The 24,652-nt window shown below is 61.0% G+C and overlaps 6 protein-coding genes and 2 long non-coding RNA genes across 8 annotated transcripts in view; 5 read left to right on the top strand and 3 right to left on the bottom strand.

The window, feature by feature from the left end:
* The window catches only part of SIDT2 (SID1 transmembrane family member 2), a 553,125-nt gene that overhangs the window by 68,368 nt on the left and 460,105 nt on the right, over nt 1–24,652 (bottom strand). The gene's annotated exons all lie outside the window — the stretch shown is intronic.
* Nucleotides 1–24,652, bottom strand: part of PAFAH1B2 (platelet activating factor acetylhydrolase 1b catalytic subunit 2) — a 497,498-nt gene that overhangs the window by 60,698 nt on the left and 412,148 nt on the right. The gene's annotated exons all lie outside the window — the stretch shown is intronic.
* Nucleotides 1,198–6,144, top strand: LOC134158505 (uncharacterized). The gene is made up of 10 exons (XM_062608494.1): nt 1,198–1,357; nt 1,528–1,583; nt 1,781–1,934; nt 2,014–2,610; nt 3,025–3,204; nt 3,298–3,395; nt 4,611–4,648; nt 4,757–4,823; nt 4,932–5,058; nt 5,149–6,144. Exons 2-10 carry the CDS (start codon nt 1,541–1,543, stop codon nt 6,074–6,076), a joined length of 2,232 nt encoding a protein of 743 aa, XP_062464478.1. The 5' UTR covers nt 1,198–1,357; nt 1,528–1,540; the 3' UTR covers nt 6,077–6,144.
* APOC3 (apolipoprotein C3) lies at nt 3,043–3,641 on the bottom strand. Its single transcript, XM_062608613.1, has 3 exons — nt 3,482–3,641; nt 3,257–3,383; nt 3,043–3,184 (listed from the first exon to the last, which is right to left on the bottom strand). The coding sequence occupies exons 1-3, from the start codon at nt 3,537–3,539 to the stop codon at nt 3,088–3,090; spliced, it is 282 nt and encodes a 93-aa protein (XP_062464597.1). The 5' UTR covers nt 3,540–3,641; the 3' UTR covers nt 3,043–3,087.
* Nucleotides 8,527–12,680, top strand: ZPR1 (ZPR1 zinc finger). The gene is given in 16 exon segments (XM_062608597.1): nt 8,527–8,782; nt 8,784–8,867; nt 8,869–9,000; nt 9,553–9,714; nt 9,959–10,049; nt 10,181–10,251; nt 10,407–10,493; nt 10,571–10,693; nt 10,793–10,846; nt 10,929–10,995; nt 11,228–11,298; nt 11,672–11,761; nt 11,851–11,961; nt 12,038–12,124; nt 12,279–12,344; nt 12,621–12,680. Coding segments are annotated over 16 exon segments (1,467 nt in total). The 5' UTR covers nt 8,527–8,671.
* BUD13 (BUD13 homolog) lies at nt 12,927–18,209 on the top strand. Its single transcript, XM_062608581.1, has 11 exons — nt 12,927–13,086; nt 13,225–13,318; nt 13,775–13,859; nt 13,960–14,017; nt 14,516–15,642; nt 16,091–16,398; nt 16,478–16,586; nt 16,748–16,886; nt 17,142–17,326; nt 17,676–17,757; nt 18,035–18,209. Exons 1-11 carry the CDS (start codon nt 12,965–12,967, stop codon nt 18,126–18,128), a joined length of 2,403 nt encoding a protein of 800 aa, XP_062464565.1. The 5' UTR covers nt 12,927–12,964; the 3' UTR covers nt 18,129–18,209.
* On the top strand, nt 18,604–20,720 carry LOC134158560 (uncharacterized). Its single transcript, XR_009962812.1, has 2 exons — nt 18,604–20,059; nt 20,210–20,720. It is a non-coding gene; the product is annotated as an uncharacterized LOC134158560 (long non-coding RNA).
* On the top strand, nt 22,231–24,624 carry LOC134158529 (uncharacterized). The gene is made up of 2 exons (XR_009962807.1): nt 22,231–22,343; nt 23,102–24,624. It is a non-coding gene; the product is annotated as an uncharacterized LOC134158529 (long non-coding RNA).

Here is a 24,652-nt window from a genome sequence, read left to right as displayed (position 1 = left end):
AGCGGCATCGCTGCCCTCCCATCCTCACCGTGCCTCGGCCCGGCCTCCCCCCGGCCAGGAGCGATCCCGGGGACAGGGGAAGCGCCGAACGCCTTCTGCTCCTACCTTTGGTTTGGTTTCCTCTGTTTACATGGTGCTGGGGGCAGGGGGAGAGCCCCTCGGCTGCCCCGCGCCTGCCGGGCCCCCCTCCACTTGCCATCCCGCAGCATCACCCATCCTACCATGGCTTTGTATTGTAGCACCCACCCCGCGCAGTATGTGTTGAATGTATATTAATGCCCTTTGCTCTCCTTCCTGGGTTTTGGAAATGTCAGAAGTATTTTTTTGCCTTCCTCCCTCCCTCGTTTCTGTTGGACTAAACCAAACCCAAGTTTCAGTAACTCTTCGGTCCATTTCTTCTGTGGGTCACTTGCAACTCGTCACTTAGTTGGACAGTGGGATCATGACAAATAAAACCATGATGATGATCTGCCCTCGTCTCCTCTCTGGTTGCTCAATGCGGCCGCGTGGGTGAAAGCTCAAGGTGCAGCAATCCTCCTTGCCACAGGCACTGTGTGCAGGGCCCTCGCCCCCCCCTGCACAGCCCTTTCTACCTGCTGCAAGCCGGGATCGCCGTGTTCCTCCCCTTCCTGCCCTGCTCTATCCCTCGGGATGCAGCATGGAACCCGCGCTGTCTGCATCCCTCCCTGTGCAGGGAATGCGGTGTTGCAGATCAAACCCGTGGTGCTGAGCACATCCAGGAGCGGGGCAGCTCTGGGGTGGGCACATGAGGATGGAGGTGAGGGAAGAACGGAGCTGTGGCGGCGGATGGACGGAGGGTGCAGTGCCCAGTGAGCCAGCCCAGGCTCGGGGCTGTGCCCTGGCATTACCCAACCTGTTCTGCCGCTGCGCCCCTTGTGCCCTCTCACCCGGGCCCGGTTCATGTGGATGCCTTTGGGCCAGCTCCCAGCACCTCAGCCCTGGGGACCCATCGGGACGGGGGCGCCTGGGTCCCCCCGCAGAGGACGAGGGTCTGGGTCCGAGCGGCCAAACCGCCGCGGGCGCAGACCTTGTCCCCGGGCGCGGGGCCAATCCCCGCGGGCTGCCGGGCGGCCCCGGCCGCAGCCAGGCAGGAATCTGGGTCAGCGGGAGCGTAAACAGCTCCTTGGCCGGGCCGGGGAGCTCCTGTTTGCTCGCGGCGCTGCCAAGCGCGCTCCTCGGCGCGATCCTTGAACTCTCCGCGCCACATGGGCCGCGCGGGGAGCGGTTTCTTGGGCTGCTCCGCCGCTTATCTCCCCCGGGAACGGCCCCTCCGGCATAAATAGCGGCCGTGGGGCAGCGCGGCTCAGACGGGACGAGCAGCGGCGGGACGGAGCCGGTAAGAGCCTGGGCTGCTCCAGCGGCTCCGGTTGCTCCCGGATGCGGTGGCGCAGCGGGGATGCAGCGGCGGTGCCCGTCGCAGCCCCCCACGGGAATGCCGCGGTGCCGGGATGGGGGCTCGGCTCTGCCGGGCGGTCCCTGAACCCGACTCTGTTGCTCTGCCCCCAGGTTCAGCGCCAAGATGAGAGCCGTGGTGGTGGCCCTCGCCCTGCTCTGCCTGACGGGTAGGTCCTCACCGGGCTGCGGCTGGGGGGGGGGGAGCAGCTCCAGTCCCTGCGGGACACAGTGCGATGGGGCCGCGGAGCCTGATGCTGGAAGCAATTGGCCGCAGCCGAGTGGCTCCCGGTTCCCACCGAGCCGGGCAGGGCTGGAGCCGTCCCTGCACGCACTGGGTCCCGCTCACACCGTGCTCCCCCCGCAGGCACCCAGGCCCGCTCCTTCTGGCAGCATGACGAGCCCCAGGCGCCCCTGGACCGCCTCAAGGACATGGTGGAGGTGTACCTGGAGACCGTGAAGGCCAGCGGCAAGGATGCCATCTCCCAGTTCGAGTCCTCGGCCGTGGGCAAGCAGCTGGAGTAAGTGGGGCCGGACCGGCGGGGGTGATGCGGGGTCCCCGGGTGCCGTGTGTGACCTCCCCCCGCTCCCTCCCCATAGCCTGAAGCTGGCCGATAACCTGGACACGCTGGGCGCAGCCGCCGCCAAGCTGCGGGAGGACATGGCCCCCTACTACAAGGAGGTGCGCGAGATGTGGCTGAAGGACACGGAGGCTCTGCGCCAGGAGCTGACCAAGGACCTGGAGGAGGTGAAGGAGAAGATCCGTCCCTTCCTGGACCAGTTCTCTGCCAAGTGGACGGAGGAGCTGGAGCAGTACCGGCAGCGCCTGGCGCCCGTGGCGCAGGAGCTGAAGGAGCTCACCAAGCAGAAGGTGGAGCTGATGCAGGAGAAGCTGACCCCGGTGGCCGAGGAGGCGCGGGACCGCCTGCGCGGGCACGTGGAGGAGCTGCGCAAGAACCTGGCTCCCTACAGCGACGAGCTGCGGCAGAAGCTGAGCCAGAAGCTGGAGGAGATCCGGGAGAAGGGCATCCCCCAGGCCGCCGAGTACCAGGCCAAGGTGGTGGAGCAGCTGGGCAACCTGCGCGAGAAGGTGACGCCGCTGCTGCAGGACTTCAAGGAGCGCCTCACCCCCTACGCCGAGAACCTCAAGGCTCGCTTCATCACCCTCCTGGATGACCTCCAGAAGAGCGTGGCCTGAGCCGCTGGCCAGGACTGACCCTGCCCGCTCCCTGCCCTGCCCGGTGCGGGAGCCCTGGGACCCCTCTTTGCCCTCCCGCTGCCTCCCCCCTCCCCGAACCGGTGTCGGTCTCAGCTTTGCTTCCTTTTGTCGAATAAACGTGACTTAAGTTATTGGAGCTCGCTCAGTCTTTGCAGTGGATGCTGGAGGGGGGCTCGGGCGGGGAGGGAGTGGGGAGCACTGGGAGCTGCACTGTGGGCGCCCTGGCTTCCCCCTACCACTGAGGTGCCCCACTCAGAGCCAGGAGCTGGGTCACACCCCCCCGTGTGCCTGGGTACTTGTCCGCAGCAGGGGGGAGCAGCGCATCCATCCCGCCCCTCCTCACCCCCAACGACACCACCACAGCCGCTTGTTTCAGCCCTCTTTATTGCCAGCACCGTGACAGCGGGAGGGGATCTGGGGGGTTCCCATCCCGTCCCCCTTCCCCCCCCCCGGCGCTACGCGGCCGATGTCCCCTTCCAGAGCTGCACCAGCTGCTCCTTGAACCGCGCCAGCCGCTGCTTCGCCAGCTCCGCGTTGTCCGAGAGCCACCGCCTGCAGGGACAAGGGACGGGGTCAGCACCGGCTCCCGGTGGTCCCCATGGCACCGGGGCGGCACGGGGGTACCTGGCCTGCTGAGCCACCTCCAACTCCTGCACCCTGCTCAGCGCGCTCTTGGCCATGGCCGATGCTTTCTGCGCGTACTCCTGCACCTTCCGCACCAGCGCCTCGGGCTCCCCGGGCTCATCGGCCCCTGCAAGCACAAGTATGATGGGATGTGGCCATAGGCCGTCTATAGGCACTATATATACGGGCATCTATACACCCTGAGCCCGGCCCCAGCCCCCTTACTTGCTTGTGCTGCCAGGACAGCCGTGCAGGCGAGCAGGAGCAGCACGGACACCCTCATGGCTGTGGAGAGAGCAGAGCACACGGTGTGGGGCGGCCCCACGGGGGTCCCAACCCCGTCCCCTTCCCACCGGGACCCTCACCCGGGCTTCCCCACTCACCTGAGCCGGTCTCTGGGACTGGGGCAGCCCCGGTCCCACTTTATACCCTCCCACCGCCGGCTCCGGGGCTTGTGCAAAGGTCAGGGGCTGGCCGGGAAGGGGCCGCGGTGCAGGGACCGAGCGGTGCCAGGTCCGGAACGGAGGGGCTGCCTCCGGCCGGGAGCTGGGAAATTCCCTAGGGAACAAGGCACGGGGCTCTGCGTGTGTCTGCACATCGGGTGCGTGTGTGTGCATGTGTGTGCTCAGGCCTGGGGCTGTGGGCACAGCACGAGGGTGACATCCAGTGGCCCCGGCCCCGTGGGGCTGCTCCAGCCCTGGGGCACCGCGGGGGCTCTTTGGACCTTGGCACCACCGCTCCCGGCTGGTCTCTGCCCCTGCCAGCCCTGCCCTTCGCCCCAGCTCTGACACATCAGCACTGGCTGCAGCACGGAGCGGGGACACCACAGAGCCCGATGCTCATGGCCAGGGACGCGGGTCCCAGGCTGGTCAAGGGCACACCCGCATCCGCAGCATCCCGCAGCAGCTGGGTCCTGCCATTCCTTATGGAATTCCTCCAGGAGCCTGTGCTCAGAGGGAGGGATGCTATCTGTTCATGTGCCTCCATGCATCCGCCACAGCATCCCCTCAGCCCATGCCCTTTCCCATTGAGCATCCTGGGTACCACAAAGCCGGCACCAGCAGGTCCATCACTGCATCCTATGGAGCTGGGGGCTCCTCTTGAGTCCCTGACCTGGGGTGCCCATGTGCATGTACCCCCATCTCTCGCTGCCCTTGTCCCTGGCACCCCCCTGGGAGCTGTCAGAGCTGTGGCTGATGTCAGGGCTGTGGCTGATGTCAGGGCTGTGCACACATCAGGCGCCTCCACGTTGCGACCTTGCTAAAGTCCAAGCCTGAGGCTGTGTCCCAGCCCTGCGTGGAAGCCACCGAGGGCGCTCAGGCTGCATAAATAGGGCCGGTGCTCCCCGGCACAGCAGCACAGCACCGCAGGACCGCAGTGGTGGCAGAGCAGGTGAGTGGCTGGGGACAGTGGTGCCTGCATTGCCTGCAGTGGGGCAGGCAGCAGAGGCTGGGGCTGCCGCCATGGGGCTCCCTTCATCCCTGCTCTGTGTCCCTGCAGGCATCCCCAGCACTCAGGATGTCTCCCAAGGCGGCCGCCCTCGTCCTGGTGCTCCTGGTGGTGTCAGGTGAGGCAGTGTGGGGGTTTGGGATGCCGGGACGCTGTCCTGCCCTGGGGCACGGATAGGGATGCGCAGTGCCACGGGAATGGGATTGATCCCAGCCTCTGGATGCAGGAGCCCGGGCTGATGTCAACCCGGACGAGGTGGCCAGCGTGCTCTGGAAGTACTTCACGGAGCTGGGCAGCAACGCCAAGGACACGGTGGAGCAGCTGCAGCAAGCTGAGATCACCAAGCAGCTCAAGTGAGCAGGGCTGTGGTGCCGGGGGGATGCCGGGGGGGCCGGGCAGGGGTCTATGGGCACAGGGGGGCTCTGACACCCGCTTGTCCCCAGCACCCTGCTGGAGAGCAACCTGCAGAGCGTGAACTCGTACGCCGAGGACCTGCAGCGGCGCCTGGTGCCGTTCGCCACGGAGCTGCAGGCGCGGCTGGCGCAGGACTCGCAGCGCCTCAAGGAGCAGATCCGCCGGGAGCTGGCCGAGCTGCAGGCCAAGCTGGCGCCCTACGCCGACGAGGTGCACCAGCAGATCGGCACCAACATCCGCCAGCTCCAGGCCAGGATGAGCCCCTACGCCGAGGAGCTGCGCTCGCAGGTGGACCGCGGCGCCGGGGACCTACGGCGGGCGCTGGAGCCCTTGGCGGCCGAGCTGCGGGCCCGGCTGCAGGGCAGCACTGAGGACATCCAGGCCTCGCTCAGCCCCTACGCGGAGCGGCTGCAGCAGCAGATCGACGGCGGCGTGGAGAGCCTCAAGGAGCGCCTGGCGCCCTTGGCCGAGGAGCTGAAGGCGCAGGCGGGCAGGAGCGTGGCGGAGCTGCGGCGGGGGCTCAGCCCCTACGCGCAGGAGGTGCAGGATGGGCTCAACCGGCAGCTCGAGGCGCTGACGGCGCAGATGGAGCGCGCGGCCGAGGAGCTGCGTGCGCGCCTGGAGGCCAGCTCGGAGGAGCTGCGGGCTCAGCTCTCGCCGCTGGCGCAGGAGCTGCAGCGGGCGGCCGGCGGCGATGCCCAGGGCCTGCGGGAGCGCCTGGCACCGCTGGCGCAGGAGCTGGATGAGCGCGTGGGGCAGACGCTGGAGGCGTTCCGGCAGCGGGCAGCCACCTTCGGGGAGGCGCTGGGGCAGGAGCTGGTGCAGCGCGTGGAGGCCATGCGGGGCAAGCTGGAGTCGGGCGCTGCCGGCGTCGAGGACCACATGGAGCTGCTGGAGAAGGAGGTGCGGGACAAGGTGGCCGCCTTCCTCAGCACCGCGCAGCCCGCTGCGGACTGAGCCCCCGATGGCGCCCGGTGCGGGGCCGGCTCCTCGTGGCACGAATAAACCCGTGTGTGTGATGCACAGCCTGCTCCGTGTCGTGTCCTGACCCAGGATGGGCAACCCAGGGCAGCTGATCCAGGGGACAGCATCACCCCCAAGCTGGGGCCCAGGGCAGCGGGAAGGGAACGGAATGGGTCCAGGCGGGTGGGGATCTCATCACAGCGTGGGGATGGGGGTGGATGCAGGCACCATCAACCAGGAAGGGGTCAGGGACCGGGACCTCACCACTCAGGGGTGCCCCAGCACAACCGGCAGCATCCCACATACAGTCAAGCACCCCGCTCAGTGGGGCCTGCTGCTGCCGTGGGGTCCTGGGCCATGCAGACTGCACTGGGTGGTTGATGGACACAGCATCCCCACAGCCTGCAGGGACTGTGGCCCTATGCAGATGGGTAGGGAGCAGCAGAGCCCTGGGTTGGGAATGCTCCCAGGGCTGCCGGGGTGACCCCGTGTGTCCACACAGGGAAGGATCAGGGTGGACTTTGGTGCCAAGGAGCATCGGTGACTGCTCGGAGCTTCACCCCAGCACCGTGCTGGACTTTGCCCCGTGCCCCAGCCCTGCACCCTGACCCATGGCGAAAACCTGCCCCTGGTTGCTGGGCTGCTTGGCTGCAAACACTGCAGCACCCTCCTGCTTTAAGAGCCTGGTGTCAGCACCCAGCTCCCCGCACGGGGCCGTGACCCGGGCTGAAAACGTGGCTGCTTTTTCCTGGGGGAAAGGCGACGAGCAGGGAACCACACCAAAACGGGGCGGGTTTGGTATCCCAGCGGGAAGCAGGGATGCTCGATGGCAAACAGGGAGCCCCACGGTGGGCGCCGTGCTCGTTTCACCCTTCCCTGTCACCGATCCTCCTGCCCCATCTCAGCGCCGCGGGCTCCATTAGACCTGCAGCCATAGGTGTCCCCTATGGTGCTGCAGCTCTGCCTCAGGCTGCAAAGGGCAGGGGCAGGATGAGGCCGGAGCACGGCGCTCAGGTGACCCCCACGTGAGCCCGCAGCCTCCACGTTGTGTTTACCCGAGTGAGGTCCAAAAGACCTTCCCCTGCACGTGTATAAAGGGAGCCGCGGGCCGGCGGCGCCGCAGGGACACGGGAGGCACCGGGAGCCGGGTGAGGGGCACCTCCTGCCCGTGTCACTTGTGTGGGTGCCATCCTGTGCTGGCGGCGCTATGGGGGACCCCGGGGGAGAGGTCCTTGTGGGGCACAGTGAATGGGGCACGAAGCACAGGGAGCACTGACCCACGAGTGCTCGGGGAGCCCTGCGCTCATGTGCTCCTCTCTCCTTCCTCCCGCAGCACACCATGCCTCCGGAGGCTGCGCTGCTCCTCACCCTCCTGGCCACCATCCCAGGTAGGTGCAGAGCGGAGGAGCTCGCTCAGGGATGACCGGGGGCAATGGGACGGGGCAGAGGCTGGGTGCTGCCACGCTAACACTGCCCCCCTGCCCGCAGTGGCACCGGCCGAGCCAGCAAGGAGCAGCTTTTGGGAGTACCTGAGCCAGCTGACGAGTGACAAGGACAGCCCCGAGCACGGCCAGGGCAGCAAGCTGGGCAGGGGCATGGCGTGAGTACAGCGGGTAACCCCTGCAAGCCCCCAGCACGCTGGGGACGCAAGCGCTCATGGAGGCTGCCAGCAGCTTTATTGTGTGTGCGTGTGTGTGTTAGGGCACAGCGAGGGGTGCCCACAGCGGCTGCTCTCATGCAGGAGCCCGAAGGGAAGCGCCCAGGACGGGGGGAGCTACATGGGGAACTTCCTGGAGAAGCTGGCGCCGCTCAACCGAGGGCTGCAGCCGCGGCTGTCGCAGGACTCGGAGAGCCTGAGAAAGCTCATCCGGAAGGAGCTGGAGAGCCTGCGGGTGAAGCTGTCGCCGTACGTGGACGAGGTGCACCACAAGGTGGGCAGGCACCTGGAAGAGCTCCGCTACCGGCTGCAGCCCTTCACGGAGGAGCTGCTGGACCAAGTGTCCCTGAAGGCCCGGGAGCTGCGGCGCCACCTGATGCCGAGCCGGGAGGTGACGGCTCAGCTCCTGGGGGGAGCGGACGAGGTGCAGCGCTTCCTGGCGCACTACGGCGACAAGATCGCGCTCCACACGGAGCAGGTGAAGGGCATCTTCCACCCGTACGCGGACAGGCTGGTGACCGAGATCCATCGCAACGTGGAGGAGCTGCACCGCAACGTGGTCCCGCACAGCCAGGCCAGCCCGGAGCAGCTCAACCAGTACATCCAGGAGCTGTCCTCCAAGCTGACCCAGAGCGCCAGGGACCTGCACCACAAGATCCAGAGGAACCTGGAGCAGCTCAAGGCCAAGCTGAGCCTTTACCCCGGCAGCCTGCGGGAGCGGCCGCCCAGCCCCGAGCGCTACAGCGAGGCGCTGGCGCGGGAGGTGCAGCGCCGGGTGGACGAGTTCCGGCGGGACACGTACATCCAGATCCAGGACTTCACCCGCGCCCTGGACCAGGAGACGGAGGAGATGCGGCTGAAGCTGTCAACGCGGGTCCCGGGGGACCTGGAGGGGGACCCGCCGCCCGTGGAGGACCTGCACGCCCGCCTCGATGCGCTGTGGAGGGACTTGTCCCGCAGCCTGGGGGAGCGGGGAGGCGGCGGCGAGGCCGGGGTCGGGACCGAGACCAGGAGCGGGGTCGGGATCGGGGCGGGCAACGGGACCGCGGCAGCATGAGCACCAATAAAGGCGCCGCCATGTTGGACCGTGCCGCTTCCTCACGTGACCGCGCGCCGCCCCACGTGACGGCGGGGCAGCATGTCGGCGCTGGGCGCGGTGGAGGCGGCGGGCGCGGGGCCCCTGTTCCGGCCGCTGAGCGCCGAGGACGGGGAGCAGCGGCCGGCGGAGATCGAGTCCCTGTGCATGAACTGCTTCTGCAGCGTGAGCGGGGCCGCACCGGGCACTGCGGCCTGAGCGGGGCCGCACAGCGGGGCACGGGAGCGGGAGAGGGAGCGGGAGGCAGGAACGGGGGTGCGGGAGGGGAGTGCAGGGGGGGTGCGGGAGGGGGCTGCAGGAAGGGGGGTGCAGGGGGAGTGCAGAGGGGAGTGCAGGAAGGGGGGTGCGGGAAGGGGGGTGCGGGAGGGGGGTGCAGGGGGGGGTGCAGGGGGGGTGCGGGAGGGGGCTGCAGGAAGGGGGGTGCAGGGGGGGTGAGGGGCGGGGGTGCAGGAAGAGGGGTGCAGGGGGAGTGCGGGAAGGGGGGGTGCGGGAGGGGGGTGCAGGAAGGGGGGTGCAAGGGGGAGTGCGGGAAGGGGGGTGCGAGAGAGGGGTGCAGGGGGGTGCAGGAAGGGGGGTGTGGGAGGATGGTGCAGGAAGCGGGGTGCAGGGGGGGCTGCAGGAGGCAGAGCGGGGCTCAGGGCCCCCCCCCGCTGTAGGGGTTGGGTGTTGGGCGGTGTCGGCAGGAGCCGGGTTCCCAGCAGCCCCGTCGTGCCGCAGGGGGTGACGCGGCTCCTGCTCACCAGGATCCCGTTCTTCAAAGAGGTCATCGTCAGCTCCTTCACCTGCGGGAGCTGCTCCTGGTCCAACAGCGAGATCCAGTCCGCGGGGCGCATCCAGGAGCAGGGCGTGCGCTACGTCCTCACCGTCGCCTCCCGGCAGGTCAGCACCGTGCACCCCCCGCACCTCAATAAAGCGTTCCCCTTCTGCACCCTTGGAGCATTAACGTCCTTTCTTGGGCAGTGAGCGTTTGCATGCCCCAACGGGCACGTTCCCGGTGTGTTCCTGGGTGAATCGAGGCTGCTGAAGCCTGGGGCTAACATAGGTGCTGTGTAGCCCAGTGTGGTCCGGCAGTCGTGGTCCTGTCAGGATCCTAACGCTGCTCCTCAACTGTTGTCGTGTGCAGGACATGAACAGGGAGGTGGTGAAGACTGACTGTGCCACGGCTCGGATTCCAGAGCTGGACTTTGAGATCCCTGCTTTCTCCCAGAAGGGAGGTGGGTAGGGGGGCTGTGTGGGGAAGGGCCTGCCCTGGGTCCATCGGGTCACATAGGCTTAGTGGGGCCTACGTGTGGCACTCTGTGGTGTGTTTAACAGTGCCTCGCTTGTGTTCTCTTTCCTTCTCAAGTCCTTACCACTATTGAAGGGCTCATTGACAGAGCTGTGGCCGGCCTGGAGCAGGACCAGCCTGTCCGCAGGGTACGTGGTGGAAGGGGAGGCTCCTCGGCTGTGCTCGTGCTCACCTTCTGCATTGCACGCTGCTGGTAGAGGAGTGTTCTGGGTGCTCTGCTTTGTGCTGGTGTCTGCAGCTCTGCCTGCCCCAGCACTGGTCTCAGACCTCTCCTCCTTTGCAGGCAACGGACCAAGAGGTGGCCAGTAAAATAGATGAGTTCATTGGGAAGCTAAAGCAGCTGAAAGAAGTGCATTCCCCCTTCACCTTTGTGAGTACCTGGGGGTTCAGCCCCTTTCCCCCCAGGGGAAGCACAGGATGGGTTCCTAAAGCTTTGTTGTCCCATAGATCATCGATGACCCTTCAGGGAACAGCTTTGTGGAGAACCCTCGTGCGCCACAGAAGGACGATGCTCTAGTAGTCACTCACTACAGGAGGAGTCCCCAGCAGGCTGCCATGCTGGGGCTGGAGGTAACGGGAGCTGCTTAAGCTGTGCCATCACCCCCCTTGTCTCTGGGAGGCCCTGAGTTAAGGAACAGGAGTTAACACTGCTCCTGTCCCCTGCTGCAGGGAGAGGAGTTGGATGAGAAGCCAGATGATGCTGCAGAGGATCTGAGGAATGAGGTGGGTGACTGCAGTGGTGCCCATGCCAGTGGGGGTGGTGGCTTTGGGCTGGATGGGCCTCTCTGATGCTCCTGCTCCCCAGGTCCTGCAGTTCAACACCAACTGCCCAGAGTGCAACGCTCCAGCCAACACGAATATGAAGTTAGTGCGTATCCTTGGAGTGGGGGCACGGATCATTGCCTGCCATGGGGCTCTGCATGGAGGCAGCACAGGGGAGAATCCCATGTGTGCTCTTCCTGCTGCATAAGGAGCCTGTCAGGGTGCAAGTGTGTCTCAGTGCTGCTTAGCACTTGCCAGTGAGCTCCTGGCATGCTTCGGGAAGGACTGAGGCTGTTGGGATCTCAACCCTTTACTTGGGTTTTCCTTGACTGTCTGCTCCAGAGATCCCGCACTTCAAGGAGGTGATCATCATGGCCACAAACTGTGACTCCTGTGGGCACAGGACGAATGAGGTGAGCGTGCAAACCCCTGCCCTGTGTGCTGGGCAGCAGTGGGCTTCTCACCTTCCATGGGTAGGTGTTTCCAGGGTCCCTGCCCTCCAGGCTGGATTCATGGATGAATCCCCAGCATTGTGCTGGGGGTGGCAGAGCTATTTCTGGGCAGGGGTGGTCAGGCTGGGTCTGAGTTGCCTTCCTGAGCAAGCCAAGGGGAGAGCTGGGTCCTGGAGAGCTCTGTTTGGCTGTGTCCATGCCTGCTCCACTCGCCTGGGTTAAGGCACTGTCCCTGGGCTTGGAGTGGCCTCTGGGCTTCTGGATAAACCTTCTTAAAGCATTGGGGTGTGATTTAAGTATAGGGCTCTGTGAAGCTGACTGGGGGTGCTCGTAGGTGAAGTCTGGAGGAGCCATCGAGCCGCAGGGCACCAGGATTACCCTGCGGATCACAGACCCCTCTGACATGACAAGGGACATCCTCAAGGTGCGGTGCCTCTGGATACCTGCCCTCCCCTGGAGCTGGTGCGTGGGGCTCAGTGGCCCCACAGGGCTCACTGGGTTCTTCCTCTGCAGTCGGAGACGTGCAGCGTGGAGATCCCCGAGCTGGAGTTCGAGCTGGGCATGGGAGCGCTGGGGGGGAAGTTCACCACGCTGGAGGGGCTGCTGAAGGACATCCGGGACCTGGTGAGTGGTGCTGGGGGGCTCAGCCCCTCCGGGGGGCTGGGGTCTCACACTGCCCTGAGTGTTCCTGCTCTTCCAGGTGGAGAGGAACCCCTTCACCCTGGGGGACAGCTCTACGCCCAGCAGGACCGGGAAGCTGCAGGAGTTCATTGGGAAGCTGCAGGAGGTGAGCGCGCTCCTGAATTTCCATGCTTTACCCAACCACTGCTGTCGTTTAACTGAGGGCAGTGCCAGGAATGGCTGGAGTGTGCTGGGAATGCCCTGGTGCCAGGAGTGAAGGGTTAAGAGCACTAATGCCTGCATATGCTCTCTTTCCGCAGATCATAGAGGGAAAGGTGAAGGCTCACCTCATCCTGGATGACCCTGCAGGCAACAGCTACCTTCAGGTACAGTGGGAGATGGGCTCCTTGACGTGTTGCAAGCAGTTTGGGTGGAATTGCTTTATTTCCCTTTGGGGGTCTGGCGGTGAGCAGGGAAAGGGAACTGCCGGTGCCTTTGAGGGAAGGTGATGGGAATGGTGTCTGTTCCCTGGAATCAGGGGCTGGCAATGTGGTCTGCTTCACACCATGAAGCCCTTGAGGGGGGGTGGCTCTCGTCTGAAGCCCCTGTGTGGGCGCTGCTGAGGGGTCAGGGCGTGTAAGGAGCCCCCGCCTCCCCCCTAGAACGTGTACGCGCCGGAGGAGGACCCGGAGCTCCGGGTGGAGCGCTACGAGCGGAGCTGATGGGATGGAACGGGACGTGCCGGGGCCGGGGCCCCGCTCCCTGCCCGGGACCCCCCTATCCCAGCCGGGGGTCGCTGCTGGACGTGGACTCATGGACCCGGTGGGCTCCTGGGGACCCCAAATAAAGCCGCGTGTTGAAGGAGGCGCCGTGTCCGTCCGTGATGGCCCCGCCCACCGCCCCTAGGCCCCGCCCACCACCCCAAACCGCGCCCGTCTCCCATCGGGCCACGCCCCCTCCGGCGCCGCGTCCCAGCGCGCTGGCCTCACTTCCGGCTGGCGCCAAGATGGCGGCGCAGGGGCTGTCGAAGGCCGAGTACCTGCGGCGGTACCTGAGCGGCCCGGCCGCGCCCGCCCAGCCCCGCCGCCGCCGCAGGAAGAAGCCGCCTGGCGCCGCCGGCAGGGGCGGGTGAGTTGCGGGGCAAGGGGACGGCGCGGCCGGTGCCAGCCGCGGCCCTCCCGCGGTGCCCGAGGCGAGCCGCGGCCTGGGCGCTCCCCCGGATCCCGCTTCGCTGACGGCGAACGGGCGCCCCTTTCCCGCTGGCAGGATGCGGATCGTGGATGACGACGTGAGCTGGAGCAGCATCGCTGCGGGCCAGGAGAAGGAGGAGGAGGAGGAGGACGAAGGGGACATGCCTGTGGTGAGCGGGAGGGGCTGAACGCGGCGGCGCTGACTCGGGCTCCTGGGGGGGTCCGGCCCGTGTCTCCCTTTGGAAGCCGCCTCATCGCCTCCTCCTTCGGGAGCGTTTGCGGCAGGGAGGGACGAGTCTTCCTGCGCTAAGCGCAAGGGCTGAATGAGCTCCGTGCAGGCAGAAGTAGCCCGTTCTTTACCGATATCCAGTCTCACAAGTGCCCAAAGGATGTGGTGGGTCCGTACAGTGGTTCTCGGGGCTTTAAAGCAGCTCTGGAGGCTGGGCAGAAGGTACCTGCGCCATTGCTGGGAATGCTGGCAGCAAGGAGGTTCTTTTAGGGCAGAGGCTCAGGGTGGTGAAACGATGGTCACACAGCAGTTCTCAGTGCTGTTATGGGTAGTTCTTTGTGCCAGAGGGAGGAAATCCTTTCTTCCTCCCCCTCCAAAGCTGCTCTTCTGTGTTCAGGTGGCGGAGTTTATTGACGAGCGTCCGGATGAGGTGAAGCTTATGGAGGAATTCCGAACAAATGCTAAATGGAAACTCCTCGGAGGTGAGACCAGATCAAAGATATCTGTATCCTTGGAATGCTGACGAGAGCATGGGCTCTGCAGCTCCCTGGTGACGGTGTCTTTCTGGTTGTTTTCCTTTAGACCAGAATGAAGACTCGCAGAGTTCGGATGTTTCAGTCGCTGCCAAATCTGCCCCCAGGTACAGGCTGCAGCTGAGAATCCTTCTGTGGGTGAACTCCCGTTTCCTGGTGGCGCCTCGCTTGTACTGCAGTTTCTAAGAGCTTTGCTGTGAAGTGTGAGAAGTGGCAGGGACAGGGATTCCCTTTCCTGTGCTGGGGGACTGGCAGCAGCGCTCTGGGTTTCGGTGTGATAGGTGAACCTGCTGTGCCACAGGGGCAGTGTCAAAGATCTGGGTGATGCCGCTTCTGAAAGCACCTGTGGGATGTTGGATGGGGCTTGGAGCAACTTGCTCTAGTGGAAAGTGTCCTTGAGTATGGCAGGGGGTTGGAGCTGAATGAGCTTTAAGGTCCTTTCCAACCCAAACCGTTCCCCAACTCGTTCTCTGTTCTGTGGTTGCACAGCAGCCAGGCTCTCTTGTTTTCACCCTTGATCCCTCCTGCTGGCTTTACAGATCCCACTTGGGTTTCATTTCCAAACACAGCTCTCACTCTGGTTCCCACCTTGCTTCCCCTGGCAGGCGGCAGCGCCACGACTCCCCGGAGGGCTCCCCGCCGAGAGGGCTGCGGCACGACTCCCCTGAGAGAGCGCCTGTGGGCCCGGATCCGGCCCGCGCCGGGCAGAACAGGAACAGCTGCAGCAGCCTCCCGCCTCCCGGGCGCCAGCGCCACGACTCCCCGCACCCATCCCCACCCAGAAAGAAGCGCCACGACTCCCCCGAGCTCTCACCACCGAGGAGGAAGCACAGCGGCTCCCCGGACCCATCCCCACCTGGGAGGAAGCGCCATGACTCCCCTGACCTGTCCCCTCCCAGGCACGAGAGGAACAACTCCTGCAGCCTCCTGCCTCCCAGGCAGCAGCGCCACGACTCCCCTGACCTCTCACCACCAAGAAGGAAGCACCACGACTCCCCTGACCTCTCACCACCACGAAGGAAGCGCCACGACTCCCCTGACCTCTCACCACCAAGAAGGAAGCGCCACGACTCCCCTGACCTCTCACTACCACAAAGGAAGCACCACAACTCCCCTGATCTCTCACCACCAAGAAGGAAGCGCCACGACTCCCCTGACCTCTCACCACCACGAAGGAAGCGCCACGACTCCCCTGATCTCTCACCACCAAGAAAGAAGCGCCACGACTCCCCTGACCTCTCACCACCAAGAAGGAAGCGCCACGACTCCCCTGATCTCTCACTACCACAAAGGAAGCGCCACGACTCCCCTGACCTCTCACCACCAAGAAGGAAGCGCCACGACTCCCCTGACCTCTCACCACCAAGAAGGAAGCGCCACGACTCCCCTGACCTCTCACCACCAAGAAGGAAGCACCACGACTCCCCTGACCTGTCCCCTCCTCGGCGGCAGCGCCACGACTCCCCAGATGTGTCCCCAAAGAGGGGCAGTTCAGCAGCAGGGAAGAGGAGCTGCAAGCCCACAGACAAGGCACAGTCAGGAAGGGCCCCAGGGGAGCAGCCTCAGCCCCGGCACGGTGTCTCTGACAAGTCCTCATCGCGCCAGAAGCGCCAGGCCACTCCAGACCTGTCCCCTCCACGGAAGCAGAGGTACAGCTCTGACTCGGATTCCTCACCACCCCGGAGGAGGAGGACAGGGTCACCCAGCCTGAGAAAGCAGAGCAGAACAAAAGGTGAGTGTGTGCAAGAGTTTGTCCTGTCTGTCCTGTGCTTTGCTGCCTGCCTGCTCTGGGATCATGTCCATGTGCTCCTGAGGGATGAGTGGCGTGGAATTGGCAGTCTGCAGGCATGGAATGGTGGTGGATAGATGGTAATTTCTGTTGGTACAGCTAGTTCTATGTTTTCGTCAGCCAGACTAGAATTAATGAGAGTTAACTGGCTAAGGCTTAGGCATGTCCAAAAGGCAATTGGAGTTTAAACCCTGTCTCTGGGTAGTACGTGTTTAGAAGGATCCAGAGAATTCCCGGGCTCATGTCACATGCCTGTCTTTGCCCTATAGCTTGTCATCTCGAGGTCTGATTTTCCTAGGAGTTGACATCGTGTACGTCCATTTTTAGTCCTTTTGTGGTCCTGACTCGGCCTACCTCTGGGGGTTTCAGTTAGTGTGTGTCTTTACTGCAGGTGCTTCTCCAGCCACATCACAGCCCAGGCAGGTGCCCTCGCCTCAGAGGGGCCTGAGGCAGGACTCCAGCTCCCCATCCCCACGGAGAGGCCCCCGGAGCGCCCCTGATGCAGAGCGCAGGCTGGGCCATGTACACAGCAGGTCCCCGAAGCGTGGTCCTCTCAAACACAACCACAGCCAGTCCTCAGACTCGGATCTGTCCCCTCCCCGACGGGCTCTGCCAGCCGGGAAGGAGCAGCGCCGCTCCAGGAGCCCCCAGGACCTCTCTCCGCCTCGCCACCGTGACGCCAAGGGATCTCCCAAGAAGGTAGACATTCCCCTTGTTGCACCTCTGGATCCTGGACAGCTTCAGCCAGCGCTAACTGTGACTTCTGTTTGATTTACAGGCAAACACGATGCTTTCGGGGGTCAAAGCTGGCCTGGTGTCAGCTGATGTGCTGCGGAGGGAACAGCAGGAGCTCAGGAAGCATGAGAGGAGTACCAAGCACTTGGAAGGTAGGGGTGTAAAACACTGCACGAGCACCCGCTCGCTTTCTGCTTCCTGCTCTCAGTCTGTCAGAGCCTGGAATGAGTCAGGGGCTAAAATACCCAAGTGAGGGGCCGTTAGTCATGGAAATGTTGCCAGACGTGTGACTTGAGGCATCTGTCCCATCCAGAGGAATCCCGACACACTGAGACCGTCTTCCGAGACAAGTCGGGCCGCAGGAGGGACCTGGCGCAGGAGCGGCTGGAGCAGCAGCAGAAAGCTGAAGCCAAGTCCGAGAGGGATGAGCAGTATGCCAGATGGGGAAAGGGGTAAGGGTCTGCACAGCCCCCAGCACCATCTCAGGGCTCTTTGGTCTCACTTCCAGCAGTGGTGTGTCACTGTGTTCTGAGTCTGGGTCTGGGAGACCACGTGTTCCACCTGCTCTGGAGATCCCCTCAGTTATTCCCTCTGGCCGAATGTGTATTCGGAATGGTGCACACACAGTGGAAGTTCAGGGCTGTGATGTGTCCTTCAAACAGAGCAACTCCCAGTGAGCGATGACTTGGTTCTGTGTTTGTTTCCAGGCTGGCGCAGGGGAGGCAGCAGCAGCAGAACGTGGAAGATGCCATAAAAGAGATGCAGAAGCCGTTGGCCCGTTACATTGATGACCAGGATCTGGATCGAATGCTGAGAGAGCAGGAGAGGGAGGGAGACCCCATGGCTGAGTTCATCAAAAAAAGGAAGGCCAAAGAGAACAAAGAGAAGAAAGGTTTGATTCTGAGTTACACCAATCTCTGCTTTAAGGCCCTGGCAGCACAGAAATGCAGCTGCTGTTTAAATGCATCTTGGTCCTCAAGGCCTACTTTTATGGAGTATAGCACCAATGTTTGTTGCTACTGCCTTGTTACCACTAATGGTCACTACTATTTGTTAGCTTGGAGAGCAGGATCTGGTGACTTAAAAATCGGGAGAGTCCGATTTGATTGTGCCTTTGGGAGTTCCCTCTGTGAGCTGTAGCTAGCTGTACACACACTGCTTGATGTACCTCTGGGGTGATGATGATGTGACTGTGGTTGCACTGAAGGAGTAAACGGCTCTATTGCTCTGTGTGTTCCTAGAAAAGCCCCGGTACAACGGACCAGCACCTCCACTCAACAGGTTTAACATATGGCCAGGGCACCGCTGGGACGGCGTGGACAGGTACGTGTCCTGATGCAGCACTGTGTTAGAGTAACAGTGAACATGGGTGAGCTTTGCCTCAAACAGTTCCTGGTGTAAAGATTCACAGCTACCAGTTGATGAGGGTGTTGCCAATAGTAAGGGCTGGTACTATCAGCTAAGGTGTGAAGAGCTTCAGAGATGCTACTGCAGATCGAGCCACAGTAAAAGTAGCAGAAAGCTCAGAATGTCTCGAAGTTTGATTGCTTCAGAGAAGCTTCTGCCCAGCAGCCCATGGTGTTCTTGGTGGTGTTTGCAGGTCCAACGGCTTCGAGCAGCAGCGCTTTGCCAGGATAGCCAACAAGAAGGCAGTTCAGGAGCTCGCCTACAAGTGGAGCGTTGAGGACATGTAGGTCGGGTGAAGGACCACGCACAGCACCACTCCCAGCTGCTGCCTGGCTAGAGCTGTGAGGAGCAGCTCACTCCGCCTGGACCAAGCATCCCACTGGATCCTGTTCCGGGAGGAGAGGCTGAATGGAGGAGAGCTGCTAAAAGAAGGTTTCCCCATCAGCCTAAGGGGCGAGGACTTGGGGCAGCGCAGTGGTGGAGGTGCACGGGGAGCGCTGGTGCTCCCCGTGAGACACTGGTTTCTGGGCCATTTGTTTGTCTTCTAACAAACTGTAGAAACGGATTTGTTTTCTATTTGTTTGATGCCAAATGCTTTGTCCTCTGAGGGCGGTTCACAAGTCTTCAGGTGTCCTAAATCTCAGGTTGTTCTTCATGCTGAAGGCATTTGGAACACGTGGCTGCTGCAGAGCTGGTCCTCTCCAGTCTCTTCCAGCACTCTTTTAGTGGGGACAGTTTCCTGTGGAAGCAAACGTGCAGTTTTCCCTGGAGCTGGAGGGTCTTGGGGCTTCGTTCCCTGGTTTTTATTCAGTGTTTCCTTTCTAGCAGTCCTGGAACCTGTGTGTACACTCGGAAATAACAGCTTGCTTTTTTTGGTACTTGATTTTGGTGGTGTTTCTTCCACAAGGAGGGACGAGGGGAGTCAGTGATGGTCAGTCTGTTGGTGCAAGGGCTGTGTGTGACTGCAGTGCTGCAGGGCACCCCAAGAGGCACTGCTTCTGAGATGTAAAACAATACTGTGGACTTCCTGAATTCACCTTAGTGGGAGAGGTGATTCCCTGGGTACAGCTTGTGCCTTCCTGCCTGCCCTGCTTGGGTGTGAGTGTGCTGCTCTTGTAGGGCAGGTCTCTTACTTGTTTCTTACCAGATACTTTCTTAAGCTCTTTCTCTACGCGAGAAGAGCATGGGAGAGCTTAGGTGATGCAGAAGTGGAAGATGCATCTGATCACTCCTGGCAGCAGAGCTGCTGGGAAATGCTCTGGGATGAGAGGGGGGATGGAGATGCAGCAACTGCCGCAGGAAGTGGATCCCTTTATTGGTGCTTGTGGAGGGGCAGCTGCCCTGGTTCTGGCACCAAGCAGCCACTGTGATTAGCTTTAAGCACAAAACCTGCATACAAGAATCTTAATTGAATTTGGAGCTCTGTCATTCACCGTCACGGCAGGCGCCGAACACAGTAATTATTATGCAAATGGGGCAGATAGAGAAATGATTAATAATTGCACAAATTAGAAATTATTGTAAACATCCTGTGAGTGGTGATAAGTGCAGGAGGAGGCTGTGAGCGCGGGAGCCGCCTCCGGATCCTGCAGCCCCAGCGCTTCATTACTGGGATCAGCAAACCGTGCACTGGAGCTGTGCAGTGCTTGGGGTGAGTCGGGTTGGAACTCCATGGAGAAGGTGGCTTTGGGGCTGGGCTCCTCTGTGGAGGAGTCAGGATACTGCAGCCCTGCTGTGTCTCTCTGGTACCCGGCGCATCCCTGGTGGCACCAGCATCCCGGTGCAGCTTCACCCCTGACCAGCCCCAAAAAGCACCTAGTAATGACTGGTGGCTCCTGCTCCCTCCGAGCTGCTTTGTCTGGCATTTGCTGCTAATTGCACAGCACTGTTTCCCCTCTTCCGCTGTTCCGTACTTTTGACAGTGAACACGATAATAATAATAATAGGCTTACAGCAGCTAATAGGCTTACGTGGTGCATTATTCGTGTCAAGGACAAGCAATTAAGCCTGGCCTCACACAGCATAATTAGATTTTTGTTGATGAGCTCATGGGTAATGTGTTTAGTTCAGATTAAGGGCTTAAAGCGGGTATGTGACGCTGCTGGACCCCAGGACCCTGCCTGCAGGTCTGGCCGGAGGGGTGGATGCAGGGATGGAGGGATGGATGGAGAAGGGCTGCTGGGCGCAGCCGGAGCTTCAGACAGCTCTGCCTGTCCTGGTGAGAGTCAACAGAGCTTCTGACCTCCTTGTTTAATGGCTCCAGCAAAGTGGGCTCTTACAACGCATGCTGTTGTTGCTGAGGTCTCCTCTTAGTTTGTAATTAAAAAGAGCCCCTGATTTGTCACCTTAATTTCTCTCTAAGCAGCAGCAATCCCAGTCATGGGTACTCAGAAGGGCCTGATGTGTGTGTCCCGTGAAGCACAGCGATGGGGCTGTGGTGGGGTACCCCAGGGCAGAGGGCCCGCAGTTCATTTTGGAGGAGGATCGCTTCTCCCGCTGCCTTCATCCTGCTGCAGGGCTGGAATGAATATCCCAAGAGTGACAGGTTAGTGATTGTATATGCATATGTGCACTTTCCCTAATTATTCCATAATTAGGGACACACGGAGATAAAAATTACTAATAATATTTACTCTAGACTCCCTTTTTTTCCAATAACCTCTCTCTCCTGCTCATTTGCCGCGTCTTGGTGGAAATAACTTTGCAGATCCCAGTTAATGAATATTTGTTAATGCAAGAGCATTCCACGCCGGAATATCCAGAGGGCATCCTCTCTCTGCCTTGTAATCTGTTTCACGAGATGTTTAATATTTATGGTTGCAGAGCCTCGTGAATAAAGAGCCACCCGCAAACCCCCAGGAGCTCAGGGGCTGGGGATATTTATGGCGCTTCCTCTTTTCCTTTTCAATTACAGAGACACCTCACATAATTAAGTGCTAATAACCTTGTTAATCTAAAATTGATACTCTTTCTCCTGGCTATCTCTTAATAGAATTGAAAACAGATTAATAATCAAGGCTAGGAGACATTGCAGGCGATTAGGGAAGAGGGGATGCGCTCCGGTCCATCCCGGAGAGGATGCGGGAGCTGAGCATGGCCACTGGCATGGGCCATGCCAGGCCCAGGGTTCCCCAGAGCTGCCTTTTCCCTCCTGCTCCTAACACAGCTTAAATGTTGAAGAAAAACTGGAATGTAACACCACCTCCTAATGAAACTGTTTTATGTTAATTAATTATGTATCAAGGCTCATTTCCATGCGCGGCCCGGCTCTGCTTCCCCTCCGCTGAGCCTTTGATCTGTCAGAGGCTAAATGGGAGATAAATAATCAAATTGAAAAGCAGCCTGGATGGAGATAAACATGGTTGAGATGTGTTATCTGGTGATTAGCGCCAGGCACTGAGGAATAGGGCTCAAGGTGTGGGTACTGCTGCGCACGCGGGGCATGGGAAGCTCCCTGTGCCTCGGTTTCCCTGTGTCCCATGGGTCCTGCGACTGCCTCAGGCTCAGGGCCGGGTCCCTGTGCATGGAGAAGGGGCTCCTGGGCATCCTGGGGAGTGGCTGCTCATCCTCTCCATGAGAAGGCTGTGGAGGACTTCATCTGCACAACACTGGTCAAAAGTTAAGTCTGCAGCATTTCCTTTTGCAGGCCATGATAGGTCCTCCGGGCCACAACCAGGGTAGCTGGTATGGACCCAGTTCTGGGGTAATTTAACCCAATCTCTAACCATTTGTTACACCTAAGCGGAGGCAGATGTGCATCCATATTCAGTTTGGAGACGCTTCAGAAGTGGTAACTCCATCAGTCAAGCAGCCTGGGCAGTGCCTGTGCAGGACCTCTGCCTGCCTGGCATCTCAGCCCCGGGCTGGTGCAGCCATAAATCGGGTGTTGCTCTAAGAGTAAACACCCTACAGCAGGAACCACAGATGATAATTGTGGAGTGCTTTATCGCCGTAATAAAACTGGAGTGTTCCAGCCTGCAGGTAATTACCAGCTAATAGATTTCTTCTTTAAGGGCTCGCTGCAGAGAGGGGCTGCGGAGCTGCAGGCACCCAGGGCTCTGCAGTGCCACCGCTTTGGGTGGTGGGTGCAGGGGCAAACACCCCACTGCGGTCCCCCAAGGACCCCTTTCCGATGGGGACATTGACTGCGGGTGCAGAGAGCACAAGCTGCAGCAGGGACCCCCACTGCAACTGCAAGGTGGGGAAGAGAACCTCTTGGCTGCTGCTCGTGATGCGGCCTTCCTTGTGCTGCTCATTGCAAGCAGAGGAGGTTATTCCAATAACAGATTAGGAAGGACTTTGTATCAGCTCCTCCTTGGAGCGCTTTGATGGTGATGCTGTTGTTTCTCTCCGTGTGTGCTCAATCGAGCAGAGCAGGGCCAGCGCTGTGTCGGATCCATCCTGCTCGAGTGCTATGAGGTCTTCAACATAGAGAAGAAGAGCCCTGTCCCAGGCCGGGGACATGGGGACGCTGCATCCTTCTCCCAGCCGGCGCCACTCAGGTGAGCCCCATGGTTAGGCAGCAATAGGAGGGAGCCAGCCACAAGCATGGAAGCAGCACTGGGTGTCCCAGTGCCTCAGGCCCTGCCTCTTGCTGGGATGCTGCTGCTTGCATGATGTGCCAGGGGTGCCTTGGCAGAGCCATCCGCAGTGCTGCAGCTCCGGGGGACCCGCCGGGGCTCTCAGGGGTGCCACAGCACGAGCTGAAGCCAGCCAGCTCCAAGCAGAGCCACGGCTCCAGCCCCACGCCGCTGCCTCGCCTCTCGTTGGGGCTAAGCACGGAGCAATCAAAGGGAGCGCCCAGAGCGCGTTGTCCCCTCCAGTCTCGCCCCAGGCCCTGCCTTTGGGCTTCTGAAGGCTCCGCTCCAGCGGTGTCAGTTCTCATTAATCCACACATCAAAGGGGAGCTGCCAGACATCCTGCAGAGCTCGTGCTACCTTCTCCAGCGGCGTCCCAGGGAGGCAGAGGGACAAGCAGTGCAGTGCAGAGCATCAGTGGCATCCCCTGGGTGGGCAGGAGTGGGGCTCCAACCCTTTGCCTCTCACACATTGAGCCCCAAGGCGGAGCTGTGAAGGGGAGGTGCGAGATCCCTCCTGCACTGAAGTCCTCTGTGCTCTGCTGTTGCTGTGAGCATGGGTTTCCCTGCTCCGCTCTGGCTCAGCATCCCTCCAGCGAGCTAATCAGCTCAATGCATTTTTAACTTGCCATAGGAAATCTTTGTAGTTTTTGTCAGACTCATTCTTCTCCCCTCTCTCTGTAGGGGGCTGGGTTATTTAATGCTGAATAGCACGCAGGGATGCTTTTCCCTTCGCCGTGCTGCTGACTGTGCACTCTGGGGCTGCGGGATGGGCAGATGGTGCAGGGGGGACCCATCGCTCCCAAAACATCACCCACTTACAGCCAGATCCACGGAACAACGCAGGTCCCACTTCCAGCATCTGTACAGTGGGGCCAGATGTGCTGACACAGCGAGAACCGCAGCACTCACAGACCATGTGCTTCCCGTGTCTGCACATCCACAGCTTCTCCTGTTGTCCAGGGCTTCATTCCCACCCCGGGAACGGGCTCCATGCACCGTGTGGCTGCAGGTCCCACCGTGGCCAGCACTTGTGGCTGTAATTGGGTGGCAGCACACAGATGGTGGCGGGTGCACAGACACAAAGGGCTGCTTTGTGTGTCGGGGTTTATCTTTCCCATTAATGGCTTTCTAAATTGGTGGCAGTGGAGCAAAAAAACCCAATCTGAACTCGGAGCATGCATGATTACTATTGTAATAACCTTGGCTAATAAGAATATGATGCGGTGTTAAGCTGGGGAAGAAAACACATTTCTCATTAGCCTTTTGATTAATTACTCCACATAATTTCCTAGGGGGACATGCGTGGGACTGATTGCCTTTGCTTTTGAGGCGCGGAAGTGGTTTACCTTCACTTAATAATTTGCCTGGTGACATTTTAATGGCAGTGCTCAATTCATCTCCAGTTGGACGGAGGCAGGGGTGCCTCGGCCTCCCCTTGCTCCTCCGGTGCTGGACCCGTGGTCCTTGCCATCCCGGTGATGCTCGGCTGTGGTACCCGGAGCAGCGGCGTGCAGGTGTGTGGCTGCTCCGCTGCCAGGATCCAGCTGGAAGGAGGGATGTGTTTACATGGCTCGGAAGCGACCAATTTCCTTCCTTGCTTTGGAATATAAATATTTTACAGGAGCTAAAATATTCTGAGACCGTTTGATGTTGCCACATGGAGCGGCATCGAACGCAGGCGGGAAGGAGGGGAAGAAAGAAGAAGGGAGCAAGCAGCGATGCATTTGTTCCCTTCGCTGAAGATGGAATTAGGCTGCGTGTTTCTGCATCATAAAATTATCCAGAACGTTGATCCCCATTTACTGCTTCAGGAGCGGGTCCTTGGCTTGCAGCTCTGCACAGGGCCATGCGATGGGGCTTACGCATGGGAATAGTCCTGGTGGCACCTCCTGCCCCTTCTCTGCTCCACTCTTGCCTTGGGGCTGCCCAGGACCTTCCTCTCAACACTCACCCCTGTTTGTAGCATATAGAAATAGGGCCAAGCACTTGCTCCTTGCAGGCAGGTTTCCACTGGGGCTGGAGGGAAGCCGCTTTGCTTTACCCCCGTTGAGCTGGGCTTATGGCTTGGTGCAATAAGAAGCCAAGGGGGGGTTCTGCCTTGGCTGCTTCTTACTGTGATTCTTTCTCTCTTCTGGCCAGTGCCAGGCGAGTCCGTTGATGAATTATCCCAATATATATTCTGTCTGCAAAGAAAACACATATCATATATATCTTTGACAAGTTATTATTCTT

This window comes from Pezoporus occidentalis, unplaced genomic scaffold, assembly GCF_034315485.1.
Source record: "Pezoporus occidentalis ecotype Australia unplaced genomic scaffold, CSIRO_AGI_Poc_V1 ctg130, whole genome shotgun sequence".
Classification (NCBI taxonomy): domain Eukaryota; kingdom Metazoa; phylum Chordata; class Aves; order Psittaciformes; family Psittacidae; genus Pezoporus; species Pezoporus occidentalis.
Note: the sequence above shows the minus strand (reverse complement) of the source record. Positions and strands in the feature narration are given on the sequence as shown.

Coding starts and splice junctions, on each gene's coding strand:
- LOC134158505 (XM_062608494.1), top strand. CDS start 1,541: ATGAGAGCCGTGGTGGTGGCCCTCGCCCTGCTCTGCCTGACGG. Junction 1,584..1,780: donor CGCCCTGCTCTGCCTGACGG/GTAGGTCCTCAC, acceptor CTCCCCCCGCAG/GCACCCAGGCCCGCTCCTTC. Junction 3,205..3,297: donor CTGCAGGGACAAGGGACGGG/GTCAGCACCGGC, acceptor CACCCTGCTCAG/CGCGCTCTTGGCCATGGCCG.
- BUD13 (XM_062608581.1), top strand. CDS start 12,965: ATGGCGGCGCAGGGGCTGTCGAAGGCCGAGTACCTGCGGCGGTACCTG. Junction 16,399..16,477: donor CCAAGGGATCTCCCAAGAAG/GTAGACATTCCC, acceptor TTTGATTTACAG/GCAAACACGATGCTTTCGGG. Junction 17,327..17,675: donor AGAGAACAAAGAGAAGAAAG/GTTTGATTCTGA, acceptor GTGTGTTCCTAG/AAAAGCCCCGGTACAACGGA.
- APOC3 (XM_062608613.1), bottom strand. CDS start 3,539: ATGAGGGTGTCCGTGCTGCTCCTGCTCGCCTGCACGGCTGTCCTGGCA. Junction 3,384..3,481: donor TGTCCTGGCAGCACAAGCAA/GTAAGGGGGCTG, acceptor TTGTGCTTGCAG/GGGCCGATGAGCCCGGGGAG. Junction 3,185..3,256: donor GAGGTGGCTCAGCAGGCCAG/GTACCCCCGTGC, acceptor TTGTCCCTGCAG/GCGGTGGCTCTCGGACAACG.